Source organism: Mya arenaria, chromosome 1 (genome assembly GCF_026914265.1).
Source record: "Mya arenaria isolate MELC-2E11 chromosome 1, ASM2691426v1".
Taxonomy (NCBI): Eukaryota; Metazoa; Mollusca; class Bivalvia; order Myida; family Myidae; genus Mya; species Mya arenaria.
Window position 1 is genome coordinate 7,947,139 of NC_069122.1, and position 16,999 is coordinate 7,964,137.

General features: G+C 34.1%; 1 protein-coding gene across 1 annotated transcript in view; it reads right to left on the reverse strand.

The window, feature by feature from the left end:
- LOC128230985 (fibroblast growth factor receptor-like) overlaps positions 1-15,457 on the reverse strand; it is a 90,815-nt gene extending 75,358 nt beyond the window's left edge. Inside the window, exons 1-11 of the mRNA XM_052943411.1 lie at positions 15,391-15,457; positions 13,568-13,665; positions 12,770-12,865; positions 12,147-12,254; positions 11,655-11,796; positions 10,846-10,997; positions 10,311-10,449; positions 9,980-10,094; positions 9,765-9,863; positions 9,340-9,545; positions 8,850-9,022 (exon numbers count right to left, since the gene is read on the reverse strand). Coding sequence (XP_052799371.1) covers positions 8,850-9,022; positions 9,340-9,506 — 340 coding nt within the window. The 5' untranslated portion in view covers positions 9,507-9,545; positions 9,765-9,863; positions 9,980-10,094; ... (5 more) ...; positions 13,568-13,665; positions 15,391-15,457. The remainder of the gene's footprint in view (positions 1-8,849; positions 9,023-9,339; positions 9,546-9,764; positions 9,864-9,979; positions 10,095-10,310; positions 10,450-10,845; positions 10,998-11,654; positions 11,797-12,146; positions 12,255-12,769; positions 12,866-13,567; positions 13,666-15,390) is intronic.
- Between the last annotated feature and the right edge of the window lie 1,542 nt (positions 15,458-16,999).

Sequence of the window (16,999 nt, forward strand, 5' to 3'; positions counted from 1 at the left end):
ATAATTGGACTAAACACAATATCCTTAATGTAAGCGATGTCACTGAAAGTAAGAAAAACGGTAAATGAATGGGAAATAACATGGGTTGTCCTAGTATATCTGGACATCAGCTATTTCAAACTAAGCAAAAATGACAAAGATTTATATATTTAATATCTGGATTTAATCACAAATTATAAATTATACTTAAATTTATACTGAGTGTACAACTATTATCTGAAAAAAGTTCGAAATGTATTTAAATAACACCACTACCAATGATTTTTAATAACAACACTCCCTGAGATGTGGCGTAAGCTAAGGTTTACTAGATCCATTTCAGGGTGTTATAAGGACTTTAAATGATAGCATATATTTGATTGGGTGCCATTTGAAAACAAGTAATAGTTCAAGCACGATAACCATGTTACCATGTAATTATTTGTCATCCAGTAGACTCACTGTGTGGGAACGGACACTGGATATAGCTTAAAAAGTGATAAGTTAACAGACAATTATGCAGTTGTTTTTCTTTACTAGAGGTAAGAACTTACCGTGTTAACGCTTATCTACCGTATCCACAAATGAAATAAGTTTTTGAACTAATAGCTAAATGATAAATTTGGCCTATGGTTTAATCTAAAGTGCTTACGATTTAGCAGACCTGGATAAATGTTTCTTCAAATCTGAGATGATCACCTCAAAACTTTCAGAGTTTCCACAAGTATTGTTATTTTTAGGAAATATATCGAATAAATAAAAAAAAACTGAATCGAACGATTTCACAGGAATAACCTCAAATATTTTTTATTGTAAGAATTGGCAATGTTACTTTTAAACTGTTAAAGATATGCCCTTAGAAATGTTCACAGTACTGTACTGGGGATAGCTGTATTATGTACTTGGGATAGTTTCAAAGTTGAGATATGTGTCCTAGTGATAACATGTAAAATGGGACAAGAATTGATAGTAACACTTTTAATATTCAATATACATTTATGGCTATTTCGAAGTTCCAAATAATCGACAAAAAGTGAGAGTACAATTTGATGAGAAATTATTGAGCAAACTTTAGTAAAGCATGAGTTTGATTCATGCTCTCCTAAATGAACGTATATATGCAGGCTGCTTAAATATCAGGGTTTGTCACAATACATACTTTCTCACTGAAGTGAACGAGTAGAGACCATTATTCTGTTCTAGGTAATAGCAACATCGACTCAAGCTTAGAAAAAAGCTACACGTGTTCCAAATTTGATCACAGTATCTCATTCCCTACTGATGACTTTCCGTGTGCAAACACGTTCCATATTGATTTACTAAGCAAAACTATATAAACAAATTATATGAATAGCAAACACCACATAAATTCTACGGCCATATGTTTTGTGTTCCTCAATAAATCAGATTACCGGCGTATTTAAATATGTAGATATTTGCGACTTGAACGTTAATGCTTTTGAAAAACACGTCATGGTTAACAAATCTATATTTAATGAATCAGTTCTAAGTGCATAAAGATTAAAAAAACAGCAACATTTTTTTTGCTCTTATCCCTCGATATGGACAACATAAATTTCCATCCAGCTCGCGAATCGGTAAATGGCCGATATTATTATACCAGTCTCGTTATTTTAATTACATCGTTACTATCCTCAGTCCAGTTAACAGCTATCCCCTGTGCAGTTATTTATTTGCTTCACCTATCCCCAGTACACTGCCAGGGCATCAAAAGGTATGAATATCTTCGTAACAACAACACATATCGTATTGATATCTTACACATTACTAGATAATGTAATTACAATGAAATCGCTCGATTCAGTTTGTATTCTTATTTTAATTTGTTGATTAATGTTTGAAATCGTACCACATAAATGAACATTTATGAGCGATCATGCAACTTTCGGCGAGAATTGGGCTTTTATACAAACGAGGAGACACATTTCAATCAAAGTCGTATATTGCACAGGGTCAAGTTATTTGAAACCCTTCGATTTTGATAAATATATAACCATAAAATACAAACAATGATAGAAAACATTCCATGTGTCAAAATCAAACGCTTATCGATTTATCACTTTTTGAGCTGTATCCGGTGTCCGTTCCCACACAGTGAGACTGATGTTCTAAGATTACAAACATTCGCTAAATGATATTTCAATCTGTATCAAGTAACAAATGAAACTTTTATTTTTTTAGTATTTAACTTAACGTGTCAGTGGCGGATCTAAGCATTTGAGCAAATAAACAACCTGATTATTGAGTATAATAGAGTATACGAAACGAAAAAATCTTATATAAAAAAAATCGGCACCGCATTTTACACAGACAGCTGATCAAAAGTAGACAAATCTGGCTGCAGCTATACGCGTAAGTTTTACTGATTTCAGAATAAATCAAATACCAGAAATATATATTGTTTTAAACTGTTAACATGTGCACATTATATGTTCGTCATTGCTTTTAATGATGTCATTGTGTGCCAACAAGATATGTGTGTGCATGACGTGCATTTAACAAAAGTTTAAATTCAATACGTTGCCACTTTGAAAATTTCCATTTCAGCCTTTATTATAGTCTAGTTCTCTGAATTATGATAGAGCCTTTGTAATTAAATACATAATGATTTATTTGAAACCCTTTTTGGAATTTGTTGTCAAGTTGTTTTTACCCCAGTTATTTTAAATTTATAACAATGACATCCCAAGTACCTATAGTATCGTTGAGCGCAATCAATATACTGTAGTGTAGGTTTATATAGCACTAATTTTAAAATGTATGTTTCACGATTACAATTGTGCTTAAAAGTTAACAAATTGATATAGCCATCTTAAATCAAAGTTACATCAAACGAATGTGGGAATGCGGATCACAAAGTAATGTTTATACAAATGGGTTGAAATATATATTGCCATCAACTTATGCCAAATTTCAACTCTATTTCCTGAATAATGTTACACAAAATATTTGTTTGTGCACGGGGATTTGGTAAACAATAGAAAATTGATTCTGTTTTTTTTTCAAATTGTGCATAATTCCCTATTGTAATTAACTACATTTTATTAAAAATATAATATGCCGTTAGCGTACGTACAAGTAACAACGGACAGGTCCTGCCCAAATGCCTGTGCCATTCCACCTTTGGTCTTTATCTGTAGCCCTAGATCATATTTCACCCCAGGGTTCAGTCTGAGTACATCAAAGAAGGTAGCAGTACTTGAAATTTCAAACGATTTTAGTTCAATTTTGCCATTTGATTCCTGTAACAGAAAAATAATAACGCTATAATTTATAATAGTTTTATATAAAACAAATTGCAAGCTTTAAAGTTTATTTTTACACACAAATGCATGTCTATTGCTATTACAAACATAACAACATACAAATTTTAGATATTAGTAAATTCATATATAATTTCATATACTATAGTTGGGTTGTTTGTGTTAAGTAGTGCTTTTCATGTCATGTCGATATAGCATGAACTATCATTTAAACATTTGCATATCTTTGTCAAAATATAAATATGCTTCATCTTTTTCCTTATTACGTGTGCATTTTGTAAGACATTTTATCAAAAGTTTTATATTGATAAGAAAAGCTACAGAAACAAGTTCAGTAGCCAAAGGTTTAAACATAAACACCATTTAATGGATCAGGGTAAACGCCAAAGACATAGAACACAAAAAAAATCACAAAAAGAACACAGTGCAGATAAGCTATGTGAAAACTAGGTGTGTTTATCAAGGACTGTTAAGTACCGCCTTGGAACGGTTAGTTTAATAAATTCACTGTGGGTTTAAACCAGTTTGCATGCACAACCTCACTCTTAACCCAACAATCCTGAATAAAGTAAAAACGCGAAAGGTAAATATTATAAACGTATGCATTAACTTGAGGAAACTTAAAATAAAACAAATAATAATAATCTTTAGTTATTGCAGTTGAAACTATGAGTTACACACACAGTCTGCCTTAGCAAATAAAAGGTTTAAAATGTGTGATCAAAGAGTTTCATAATCAAAAGCATCATTGTACTAAAACTGGAAACAAACAAAGAAAACATTTTCACAAACTAAAACGACATGTATTAGCTAAAATTTTATTGAAAGAGATTTAATATCCAAGTAAAATATCACGAAAAATAACGTTACGCACTAGAACGTCCCTACCAAGCAGGAAAAAACGCGGTTTTAAAGATAAAAATGACTCCGCAATATGTTCATAAAATCAAAGCACTTAAAGTTTAGTTATGTAAGGACACCATATTCATCCTTATGTCTTAATTTGTTATATATGTAGAATTTGTTCTGGGCCGGTGGCTTAATGCCATATATAAACCGAATTGAGTTTGAAGTTGTTGATACTAAATTTAAACAACCACAGGAAATAAAGATATATTAAAAACATACGTTAAGGTGTCATATTTTTAAAAAGAGTCAACGTGTCATTGTTGTTAAATTTTGACATTCCAAATATTAAAATGGCCATTTTCGATTAAATGCTATTGTTGTCGGTTGTTTCCCTTTTCATGAGTACCAAGTTTACTTGTTAGTATAAACTTCTTAACACCTGGCCAATAGCTTTGTCGTACCCTGTTTGTAAGGATAATGACGATGTCTGATGCTCCATAACAGGAATCCGATTCAGGCAGGTCCCATGCAAGTCTGAAGCCAGTTGGTGATTTGTTTTCAATTCTCATGTTCGTTGGGCCATTGTCTATAGATAAAAAAATGTCGTAAACTTGGATTATATATTTGAAATATTGGGTTTTAAGTAGGAAATCAATGTCTAGTAGCAGATTATATAACGCTCAAGTTCGTTTTCTGTGTAGAAATAAGTACTAGAGTCCATTTTGAGAGGTCATGAGAAAATATCCTTAGTGGGGCTCGGACTCACATCCTCTTGGGTGATAGGCGGAAACTCACTCTAACTAGGAAATTCACAAAAATATTCAGGCTTCATCCGGTTGCACAAAGTACATAAACAAATATAAGAATAGTCTCAATTTGAAAGATACTACTAAAGGGACTTGTTCACGTTTTATATGGCTAGGTATCGAACAAATGAATTCCGTGTGAAATGTGATCTTAACTCTTGATAGAATTAGTAAAACTATCAATTTTATGCTGCTTAAAATAAAAAAAAATAATGTAAATGCGTATCCGTCAGTTACTGTGTAATAAATGAATTTTAACAAAAACCGTAAATATTTGCCAATATTTAATATGTAAACAATGCCCTTAAAGGGCATTTAACATCTGGTAAAACGATCTTCATCGAAGCCTCCTAAAACCGGAACTATTTTTCCAAATAGTTATTAAATGTTAAATGCATCCAAAGGACTAGGGTATACGGAACTATCATATGGCTCAAAACAGTTTTGTTAAGTGTCTAATGAAACAGAAATGTAGCAAAAGGCATATAGTTGTACCATTTGGGGAACATAGAAATTGCTGTCATAAAATGATTCTACCTACATTTTTCCAAGCCTTGAAGGTTTGTCAATAGACCCATCTGAAAGAAAAAGCGACAAGACGTAGTATTTAACAAAACAATTTATCATGTTGTGTTTATAATTTATTTCATTATATTGTCTAAAATGCAATGGTTGTTTAAAAAATTACACGGTATTATGCTTTGATATAAATTATGTCAATTTATTATGGACCTATTATGAAGACATTAGTAAACATTGTAAATTCTTGTATCATTTTGCTAGCTGTCTAATTAGGTGGTCATGAGAAGGATTGAACAATTACCTCTTGGGACAAATGAGTAAATCCTAAATTGCCTTGAGTCGTTTTCAATATTATTTTTTTAACTTTTGAAATTATCTATCCAATAATAAAAAGGTTAAAAACCGACTTTAACGTTGAATGAAATTTCTGAGGCATTTATGATCCTAGAAACTTGATTGAAGTTGATTTTTGCGTTACATGTCCCGAGTTTCCCCATTAAGCTTAAAACCACAATCCCGGTAAACGTTTAATAGCGTTATTATGACTAGTTATGAATGAAAATGCTGATATTAAAATAATCTGCATAAAAAGGGAATCTTACATCAAATGTAGTGGTTGCTGTAAGCATCGCTTGGTTGTAAGCTGTGACCACTAGCTCGCCTGAAGCCGTCTCAAGGTCCTTCTTGCTGACAGTTAGCCAGCAGTTGTCAATTTCCACATACTGTGTTGGCAGGAGGCACATCCCGATCTTGTCGAAACCAATACACCGCGGATCTGTGATGTCATTCTGAAAAAAAAACACCCGAACTCGATAGCGACATTATAAATGAAAAATCTTATCGTAAAGAAGAAGTATTAATTCTGTTAACGAAAACATCCGTGTGTGGTCTGTTCGTAGAGTTTGCGTAAATGTAGGTGGTGTTCATAAGTTTGCTCTATTTCATTGCCGTTTTGGCCCTTAACTTTTGCCGCTAAACAAGGTGTTTTTGTGTGTTTTTTTCGATTACTAGGCTTGTCCCTATAGTGAACATTGTATTCAAATTAAGTTACGAGTGACATATAGAACAAGTGCTATTTGATATCAAACTAAAACATATATGTTATCCGTTTTGTCTGTCTGTGCTGTGTAGGTGGCGTTAATACGTTTAAGTCTCTAGTTTATTGTCGTGTTGACCATATACAGGGTAAAATAAAAATCCAACTGCTGGGTTTGTATGTAGATCTTTTGCGATGGTGTTTAATGGTATATGCAACCACAAGCCCTTAAATACATAAACTGTCGAATAATATTGAACCATTTGATCAATCATGTAACAATATGCTCAAGGTTTCACTAGCTCATTAAAAATCGTTTAAATTGGAGCTTGGACGTTTTCTGCGTTTGCTACGTGCTATTTTATGTTGATGTTTTTTCTGAAATGTTTTGCTTGACCTTGTAGCTTTCATTGCAGTCTTATTGATACAATAATGGAAAGGAAATTCAAAGAACCAGCCTTGGTAATTCGCCTTATGATCAATATATTAAGTTTATTTTACAGGTAAAGACCTTAAAATGAAATGTACAATTGTATGTATTCAAGAGTCAATACACATGTGGAATACTCCGTTAAAACAAGCACATATATCATAAGAGAAATTAGAGTACCCCTCTTCTAGCTTCAGTGAAATTACGATATGTGACCATATCTTCCTTGCCAGGCGATTTCACTGTTAATTTTATTTCGATCTTGTGAACACCACTTTGCAGATCAGAAGCCAGAAAGTTCGCTCTGAAAACGAAAAATAAACTTTTCTGTCGCTTGAGAAAATAAAAGACAACCCCGGTGTGATTCGGACTGTTCCTTTATGATTAAAGAAACTGCAACATTGTAAACGTTGGTTTGAGTTTTAATACAAACAAATATGTAAACAAATTACTGTAGAAAATCAAAAGTAATTTCAATACCAATATCATAAATCGTATTACTGACTCGCACGTGTAAAATTGTATGTATAAGAAGCTACTATTCTTCAAACATATCACATACCTAGACGAATGTTTAAATTCTCCACCTTCAATGTTTAATACTACTTGATGGTCAGAGCCATTTTCACTTGAAATGAACGGAGGTGATCCATCTATTCTCATGAACGTCGAGTCCGCCCTTGTATTTCCCATTACGTCAGTAGCTCGGACCCATACGCGCAAACGGTCGCCATCTTCAAGGATTCTTTGTGTGGATATACTTTCTTGAAGTGGGATAACTGTCCATCCTGTTGTTGGCACTTCCTCCGATGGGGATTGGTCATATGCTACCTCAAATTTGATGATACCATGGTAGTTAGTAATGGCTTTCCGTGTACGTTTACCTTCGTCGTCATCAAGAGTGTCGGCAACAAACCTGAACATTAAACTCATGGATTTACCTCATTCATGTTTGCCTCTTAAATTCAGTGGACTGATTTGTTTTCAATGTGGTAGCCTTTATTTATAAATGTGCTAGTTGTTTTGTGTGCTTTTGTTTAATAATCCGTTTGTTCCTATAGTTTCTTTTATTAATGTCAATAACAAATAGCTCAATATCTTATTCAGGTTAAATGAACTTTATATCGACGCTTAATTAGATACCAATATCTCGCTACAAATCGCCATCATTTAATTGCCAACCTCTCGTGCGAAAACGGGGTGGTCATAAACAAAGCATAGACCAATCAATACTTACTTTAAACTCATCAATATTCCATCATCTTCTATGTCCTTGAACTGAATTGGATACTTTTCGATTTCAGCCAGAAATTTCCCGTCTTCATGCAGTTTGTTTGCAAAGTGTCCATCCCATCTCACGTTCACCGTTACACTGTTATCTGTTTCAATATAACTTCAAATCGTTGATACAAGCGCAAATTACGTAAACAATCAATCACCTTACAAGAGAAGAAATGTGAAATATAAATCCGAAAAATGAATTTCTAGTACGAAAACCGCGGTCTCGGGTCGTTTTAAACTGTTCAGTGACGGTTATGATTAGTGAAAAATGTGATCTTTAACAGTATTAATCTCCGTAGGACAATTAAGATACATTCAATGATCTCGGAAGATCAGAACATCACTTCACTTCATAACGCCACTGACCGCGTACGTATGATGAACATCATTTTAAATAGTATCCAATAAAGTTTTCATCAGACTTACTATTTCATGTGACCACGTTTATGCCTTTATTGCAACAATACCGGTGCTTATAAAGATATAGATGTTCACTGACTATGAATGAATCAATGAACCCGCACAAATGGTTAAGCATGTGCGTTCGCGGTCTGGTACTGGTATGTCCACTCGGTTAACCACGTACCATACAAGCAAATTATATATTGGTCAATCCCGGACAGACGACATTATCATAGTAGCCTTTACATTGGGCATCTTACCGTCACTGTTCGAAGGCGTTTGCCAAGCGTATCCAGTTTCCTCGACAGCACTCGAGATGTACAGCTTCTTGTCCGTTTCGTTACTCACAGATATCACGGATGTATCATCGTAAAGAACAAAGCGCCGAGCGATTCGAGAATTGTTGGCCATATCGGACACTTTCAAGAGCACACTGAAACAGATGTTTCCGTCTATGGGTTTCGAAAATCTTAGACATAAAATAAGTTATTGTATTTCGATTTGATTTGGGCGTACAACAGAAACGTAAGGAAATTGAAATTATGTGTAGTGCCTTTATATCTCTTTTGCACATATAAGATCGCTTTGTGTTATTAAAAACGTGTATGTTAATAACTTTGAAAACTCATTTGTATTTTTTCAATTAAATAATAAATTGTAAAGCTCCAGTAGATGAATTTTAAAACCAGTTAATTAATGTGTCGCATTTCGGTCTCATTTACAAAAACGTTATGAATGAATCGAAAATACCTGTACATTCCAGGTTCGTCGGGCGTGTATGAACTAGACATTTCCCCGTCGGTGTGATTCAGTGTTATATTGTAAACTGGATCAATGGGCGTGGCCTCTACTAGTCTTTCGTCTCTGTTGGGTGCGAGTTTAAACACCTCCATATAATACTGCCACATGCCAGCCATCGCATCTGTCCAATTCGACCAGCTGGCTCGGATGTTAGTCTAAAATAAGGATCCAATATATAGGATTATAACGTGCTGGGTAATACTTACTTATTAATAAAGTTGCATTATTTAACCAGCAGTTAATCCAGAACTTTGAACACCATATTCCCTGCCTTGGACGTTTTCAGAACTTTATTTGATAAACATTCAACGTTAGGCAAATGTCTTATTGTCTAGTCTTTTTATTTCATTATAACACAGTTTTGAAATACTTACTCTGGTAAATTCATTGTCTATGTGAAGTGGTTTTGGAAGGCACGACCCGGAATTTAAAGAACAGTGCTCGGGTACAACAAAGTCGAATCGGAACTTCAGCTGTAAAAGACATATACCCATTGCATAATATTTAAAAGTATATACATCTGATTTACATAAACCATTGTGTAAAGACACAATATGCACAATTTATGTTAAAGAACATAGAAACTTACATTCTCCTCGCCTTGTAGGTCATTGTAATGCTTGGTCGCATACGGTTTGCCTCGGTCATCGATGTTGATTAGCCTTTGAAAGCCACCGCTACGCGATCGGAATTTAAGAAGAAGGCTGCAAACAAAACAGTTTATGCTAAAATTCTAAGGGCATTTTCTATCTGATACTGAAAGTTTTGTTGGTTTGTTGTGTGTTTTGTTTAATTTATTTTGATTTATTTGGGAAATGATATAGCTGCAACGAAATAACGTATCAATTACACGCTGTGCAACTGTGACACAAGTTATTTATCGCAACAATCGATCATTTCCATAATTGGTAACGACGTACATATCGCCATGTTCAATCAGGGTCGCAAAGTTTTCATCGTTGATTTCACAAGTGTCTTTCTCTACTGCAGGATTATCATTGCTTATACCAGTCTCACAGTTGTAGGTTTTGTTGAAAGCTATGTATCGATTGCTGCCTCCTAGCAAAATAGAAACGCATCATAAATTACTGTTATGATAGCAATAAACTAAAACAAATGATTAACAATGTTCCACTTGTAATTGCCGTAAAGGAATAAAATCGGGCGAAATCTACTGTTTTCACTTTTTCGTGTGTTTATGCTTTCGAAGGATATTTTTTTCAGACTATAGTATTTATTTTGTGTTCAAGCTATTGCTAATTGTCCATTTCCATTTCCACATTTTTTCATGATACAGCTGCATTTATAGAATATGCTAAAATAAGATATTCAGTTTTAAGTACACTTACAAGAGTGATGTTTGGTCTATGACATTTATACCGTTACTGGAAGTGTTGACAACATGATTTACATACACTGGCAAGCATATATATATATCTTAACAGATGCACTTACCATAACGTGGTATTTTGCTTACAGATGCCTCTATACTGCTTGCGACTATTCCAATTTTAGCGTCATGGACATAATTAGGCCTTTCTGGGATTTCAGGGGTGTCAATCAGCGTATCAAACTCGAACCTCAGATTGTTGAAACGCTTTTGATTGCTGTCAATATAATTACACTTCTAATTCTATAAACATAAAATATGGATAACCTGATTCAATTTTCAAACAATTTCCAACACAATATACATTTATTTCACTTTTATTCCGGGAAAAAAACAGAAGCCAACACCCGCCAACATTAACCTGTGATATTTTCTAAATTATTATACCTTACACAAATGTGTTCCTTCTTTGTGTATTTAAAGTTGATCGGTCCGTATATCAATGTATATTAATGCATTATTATATTTGTTCAGTCAAACACATCAAAGCGCTTTACGATTATTTTATGGTAAAAAGTGTTCGGTAATATATAAGCAATAAAACACACCACTTCGGGCCATATGGCATTGTAAGGACCGGCCAGTCACTCCCCGAAGGTAAAACACTTTCGGGGGCGGACTGGCCGGTCCTTATAATAATATAACTGGGCCTTCCCTGTACTCGTTACTTTATTTATGGATTCCATCCCGTAACGCAATAAACATATGCATGTAATATTTTACCGTCATTGAAACTTTCAACATTGTTCATCAGTAAAACAGTTCCACCAAGCCGTATGTTAAAAACACGTGTTTGCTTTATATATTTAATCATAATTGATTGTTAATATCATATCATCTTTAATACCAGTATTTTCGAAACTATGAAACGTACCTCCACACAAGCGTGAAGTTATTTTCATCTTTCCCTACCACAGTGAACTTAAATTGCGTCTCATTATCAGAGCGCCGAATGTGTGCCAGTGTAACGTTGCTTTGGACGATTTCTGGACGAAACTCCTCCGCAGTGCATCTAACTTGAAATAAAAAGAAGTTTAAACACTATTTAACCCGTTTTCCCTACTGCTTTTTTCAGTAAAAACAATTGTATTCCATTCATTTTTTTTCATCATTTGATTTTTTTTTTCATCTTTTGTTTGTCCGTTTTTTCGTTTGTTTGTTTGTTTAGTGCGATGTTGTTCGTTCCTTCGTCCGATTGTATGTTTGTTTGACCATTCGCAAGTTTGTCTTTACCGTTCAGGCATTCATGCATTAATTGGTTTTAGACAACATTTAAATGAAATGTCATTTTTTTTGTATTTATCATTGAAATATTCACAGATTTTCATGAATCAATTTGCTGATTTCATTAATCAGTTATTCTTACTGTTAATGCATCCATCTGATGTGCTCGTGGAATAAAACGATGGCTCACACGTGCATGAATTCGCTTCACAGTCCCCAGGATAGCAGGGGCGTTTATAGGAACATGTGACTGCAATAACAATCCAAGGTAATTATAGATGTTTAAGACGTTTCTAAAACAATGGTGTCCATGGTTGTATTTAGATAGATGTTAATTACAATCAGTCAGCTGTAAATATATGAGTATATATAGTTGTACTTTTTGCATTAAAAAACCTTAGTTAATTATCAAAAAAATTTAAATAATTATCATAGTCATAACATTGCGAATACCTGTGCTTCATTTGGAATTTTATTTAAGCTATACTGCATCAATGTTTTTGAATTTTGAATGTTGCTGAAGTCGATGTATGAAATAGTTTATATCAATTATATACATGAACTTTATTTAAAAGACAAATATACTCCCCTATCGTGTATCAAATAAGCTATATGCTTTTATCTAATTATCAATTACTAGTTAATACCCTTTAAGAATCTGAAAACAAAGAAAATTCTATACACACGTATCAGGCATATCGGATATCAAAACCATTATATACCAACGTGTCTAAATATCTGATATCAAACCAATTCTATACTCACGTGTCTGACATGATCCACCAGTTGACGTACTAGGGCAAACACACTGATTTGGAAGTGTACAATTCCCACCATTCTGACATGATGGCCGACAAATAGCTGAAATTTGAAACAAATGTTCGTTATAATCGAGATATGATGCGACATGAAAGAGAAACGATACCCATCGATATGCATGGGTACCCATCTAGTATTTTACGTCGTGTTATATTTCGTACTAATCGTGCGTTGAAATCACTCCTAAAAGATACACATGGACTTGTTATAAATATAAAACAAGGGATATCTGTAACTGGCTATGACACGTGCCCGCGGGTCAGACATTTCTGCACGGGGAAATGATTACATTTTATTAAGCTAAGCTGCTCCTAAACTTTAAACAAAGATAACTTTCTAATTTCTTCACCATTTTAAATTAAACAAAGCGCAACATACGCCTCTTACGGAGCCACGCCTTCGGTCTTTACCAGAGTTTAATTGAGAGTTGAGTTTCTTAAAATACTTCGACAAACCTTTTCACAATACAGCCAACTGACGGAGCACTGTCAAAACTTTAGTATGGAAATAGGTTTGTCGAAGTGTTTGATGAAACTAATCACCTGATCATAGTCCAGTAATAAAACGAAGGCGGGGCACTTTAAACGGCATATCTAATGATACAAATTATTTAACTGCTATGTAGGTTTGTTCTTGTTTAGGCAATGCTTCATTGCTGTAGGAAATAGTTATTGCTATGTTCATAAACAGAGGATTTCTTAAATAATACACCTCCGACAAGTGTAGCATATGTATATCCCTCACCTCTATTGCAGTTCTGATAGGTACTCGTTGTCCATCCAGGTTTACAAGAGTAAATATAACCATACACAGGACGGCGGTAATAGCTGGAAGCGGGACACCTGGCAAAATATATAATCAAAATGTAGAAATATAATATGCAAAAGGGCCTTCGACAGCGCAAAAGTCATAAGAAGGACGAAAACTTAAAATGTTTTCAAAACTAAATGTTTATTAGTTTTGAGGTTTAATGTTTAGCGAGCAATATTCACATATACGTTGCAACATGTAAAAATGTAATTAGGAGTTGAGCAAATTTTACGAAAGAAGATTTGATCAGATTTCCAATCAGAAAGCATTTACATTTTACAGGAAATAACTATATACAAAATAAGTACAATGTTTTTGTGTCAAAATTGTCAGTACTATCTTATCAACAATGTGTTGATGCTTTGCGGTGATTGCAGCTACATTAAGAAAGATATTTGCATTTTTGTAACCAGGAAATGAATTTAATCCACTTTTTCATTATTTTATTGAATATATATCTTATCTGAAAAGATATCACCATAACACACAATACATTGCTGGGGGAGTCTTGGGCATTTGGACACAAAAACAAAGTTATAATATCGACAGACTTTTCGAAATCATGCGAATGCTTTTTGATCCAACATCTGATGAAATCTTCTTTCTTAAAATTGTGTCAACTCCTTACTACCCCATAACATGTCACAAAGAATGTATGATTTACTCCCGAAAAAGATCGTTCCTCAAAGCTAAACAGAAAACGTTTTAGATTTTGGCCTTCCCTATCCACGTTTGCACTGTGGAATGCCATTAAAGATTACACATGAACAATAATAACAACAACAACAACAACACAACAGACTATTCTCACTAATACTAATCTGATCGCAAATTCTTACACTTAGCTTGGGACTGTAAATAGATCATCTTTGTCGCATCCTTTTCGTGATGATTTATGACAACTTCTTAACCCATGTTTCCATACCGACATTTTCGATGGCTTTATAGTACATGTATCTCTTTATATAAAAAATACTTTCTCCTTTTTTTGTTCCATAAAGATTCCATATTAGGATTAAAACTTTCATTAAAAGCTAGTAAGATAATTTATACGTTAATAATGCATGTCATTTCCATAATGTGTGACGTCAAATTAAGTGTTCAAAATGAGCATTGCTTAGTCATGTCTATAAACATATATCTTGCGCAAGGTTAGAAAATTACAGTATTGCTTTCTTCAATGTCATTTTATTGAAATACCCAATACAACCATACAATGCAATTGTACGTCAAAAAACCAGAAACTCCTATCTATCGGTAATGTTTGAAGATTTCTAGGTTTTTTGCCGTTTATCGCCGAAAAAAACAACAACAAAAAAACACACATTCAACCTTTAATAACTTTCTTAATTTTAATTCCAAAACCATTTCATGAAAACTGCCTTTTGAAAAATTACATAGCGAAATACGCATTAAAACAATTAAAGCAACTGTACGGCAAAATGGCTCTATCATTATCGGAAAGTTATTGCGCTTTGCTTCCTGTTTATGACACCATGAGTTATTCAATTCCTCACATGATTGGAAAGATACTCACAAACGCTTGACAAAAGCAGGAAAATATATTGTATCTGACTGACAATAAAATTTTGGCGCCTATGTAGTGATATGTTTTACAGTTATGGGTTTTGCAACACTTACTTGTTTCCTTTTAAGAAAAAGTCATCTGACACGATGCCGACAACTGTTAATGTACAAGAAACATATATTAAGACATTTCTGCGTCTCTCAGGTCATTGGTTCAATAACATACTTACCACCATCGCCTATACCATCCGAATCCCCACCACCACCTGTACCAGTAACGGCATCGACAATACCAGACCGATTGCGTAGCGTATCACCCCATAACGTCTCTGGTAGTTTCTGAAAAAATGACTTCGATAAACATTCTTCAACTTCTTTAATTAAACATTGGACATAATTATGTGATTAATTTAAAGGTACTGTTATCACTTTTGTATGAAAGTGTGCTATAGATTTGTCTAACAACGCCATATTGAAAGTATCAGCTATAGCTCATAAAAATGCTTAGATCAATAGATGTACTTACATTATAATATTTTTTGTCCTTTATATTTGTCTGTGTTATTTACTAACTTTTTACGTCCACATTACATTCAAAGTTTATTGCCAACAACGTTTTGATTTATTGTGTCAATATAGCTTCTTAACGTTACATTTTACGGTTTTGTTCGAAGCGGATTGTACACCATTTGGCATCCGTCTTCGTGGCCTAGTGGTTAAGCGTCCGCCTACGGAGCGGGAGGTCGTGGGTTCGATCCCTGGCCGCGTCATACCAAAAGACGTTAAAAGTTGGTACAAGTAGCTCCCTTGCCTGGCGCTCGGCATTTAAAGGGTAGTGCTTGGAAAAGTGGTGTGCTGAGTACTGGTTTAACCCAGAAAAGTTGTACCCCGTGTTTCGGTCCTTTACACCGAGCGCGTAAAAGAACCAAGGGGTCTCTTCGAAAAAGAGCTAGGGTATCGCAACCGGACTTCCTTGTATCCCACCACCGCGTGCTGTCCCTTCAAAAAAAATAAAGGACCCCGTTGGAAATAAGTGCTTGCACTTTCACGGGTAATCCTTGACCGCAAGGTCTAAAGAAATACATACATCCCACCTACTTGCGTTCAGGACCAAGAATTACTAACAATTGATTTTGAATATATTGGACTCTTTAGCTCTAGCCGTATCCATTTCAAATAACACAATATTTGATACCTAAATTATTATATATACCTTATTATTTCTTATCAAATTGTTTGTGTTTAAAAGGGCCAAAATACATATGTCATGTGTAACTTAGCGAGAAAATGTTTTCGAGCCCCAAGGCGATCCATTAGAACGAAATTAGTAGTTTTAAAGAAAAAGTAATTTTACAAGATCACGCTTTTTAAAGTGTATACGTTTGTATAAAGGTTCAGTCCTATTATCATATTAAAGATCCTTCTCAAGGCTGAACACTGATGGTTTGAAACCAATGACTTAAATCATTGTATACAATTCCAAAAAACACCTGCCGTCTCCTTGCAAAGCTGTCGCCAATTGATGTATTCACACATTACAATGAATTGCACCAGCAATGCCGTCTCTGATATTTTGAAACTCAGATTTGCGCCTTCTTTCATAATTTGTGCCAACTATGAACATTCATGTAATATTCTAAAATAAACAACTTTTAAGCTACAGTGTGCCGCATTCATAATTAACATTTATTCTTACTCACTTGTTATTAAATATGCAGAATACATTTAAAAGCGCGCAAGTGTGACAGCATCATAGTGTATGATATTTTGTTAATGTTATTATAAATACATGCTCCCATAGAATAGCCGAAAGTTTGAACAAGAACCCCGATTAATGGC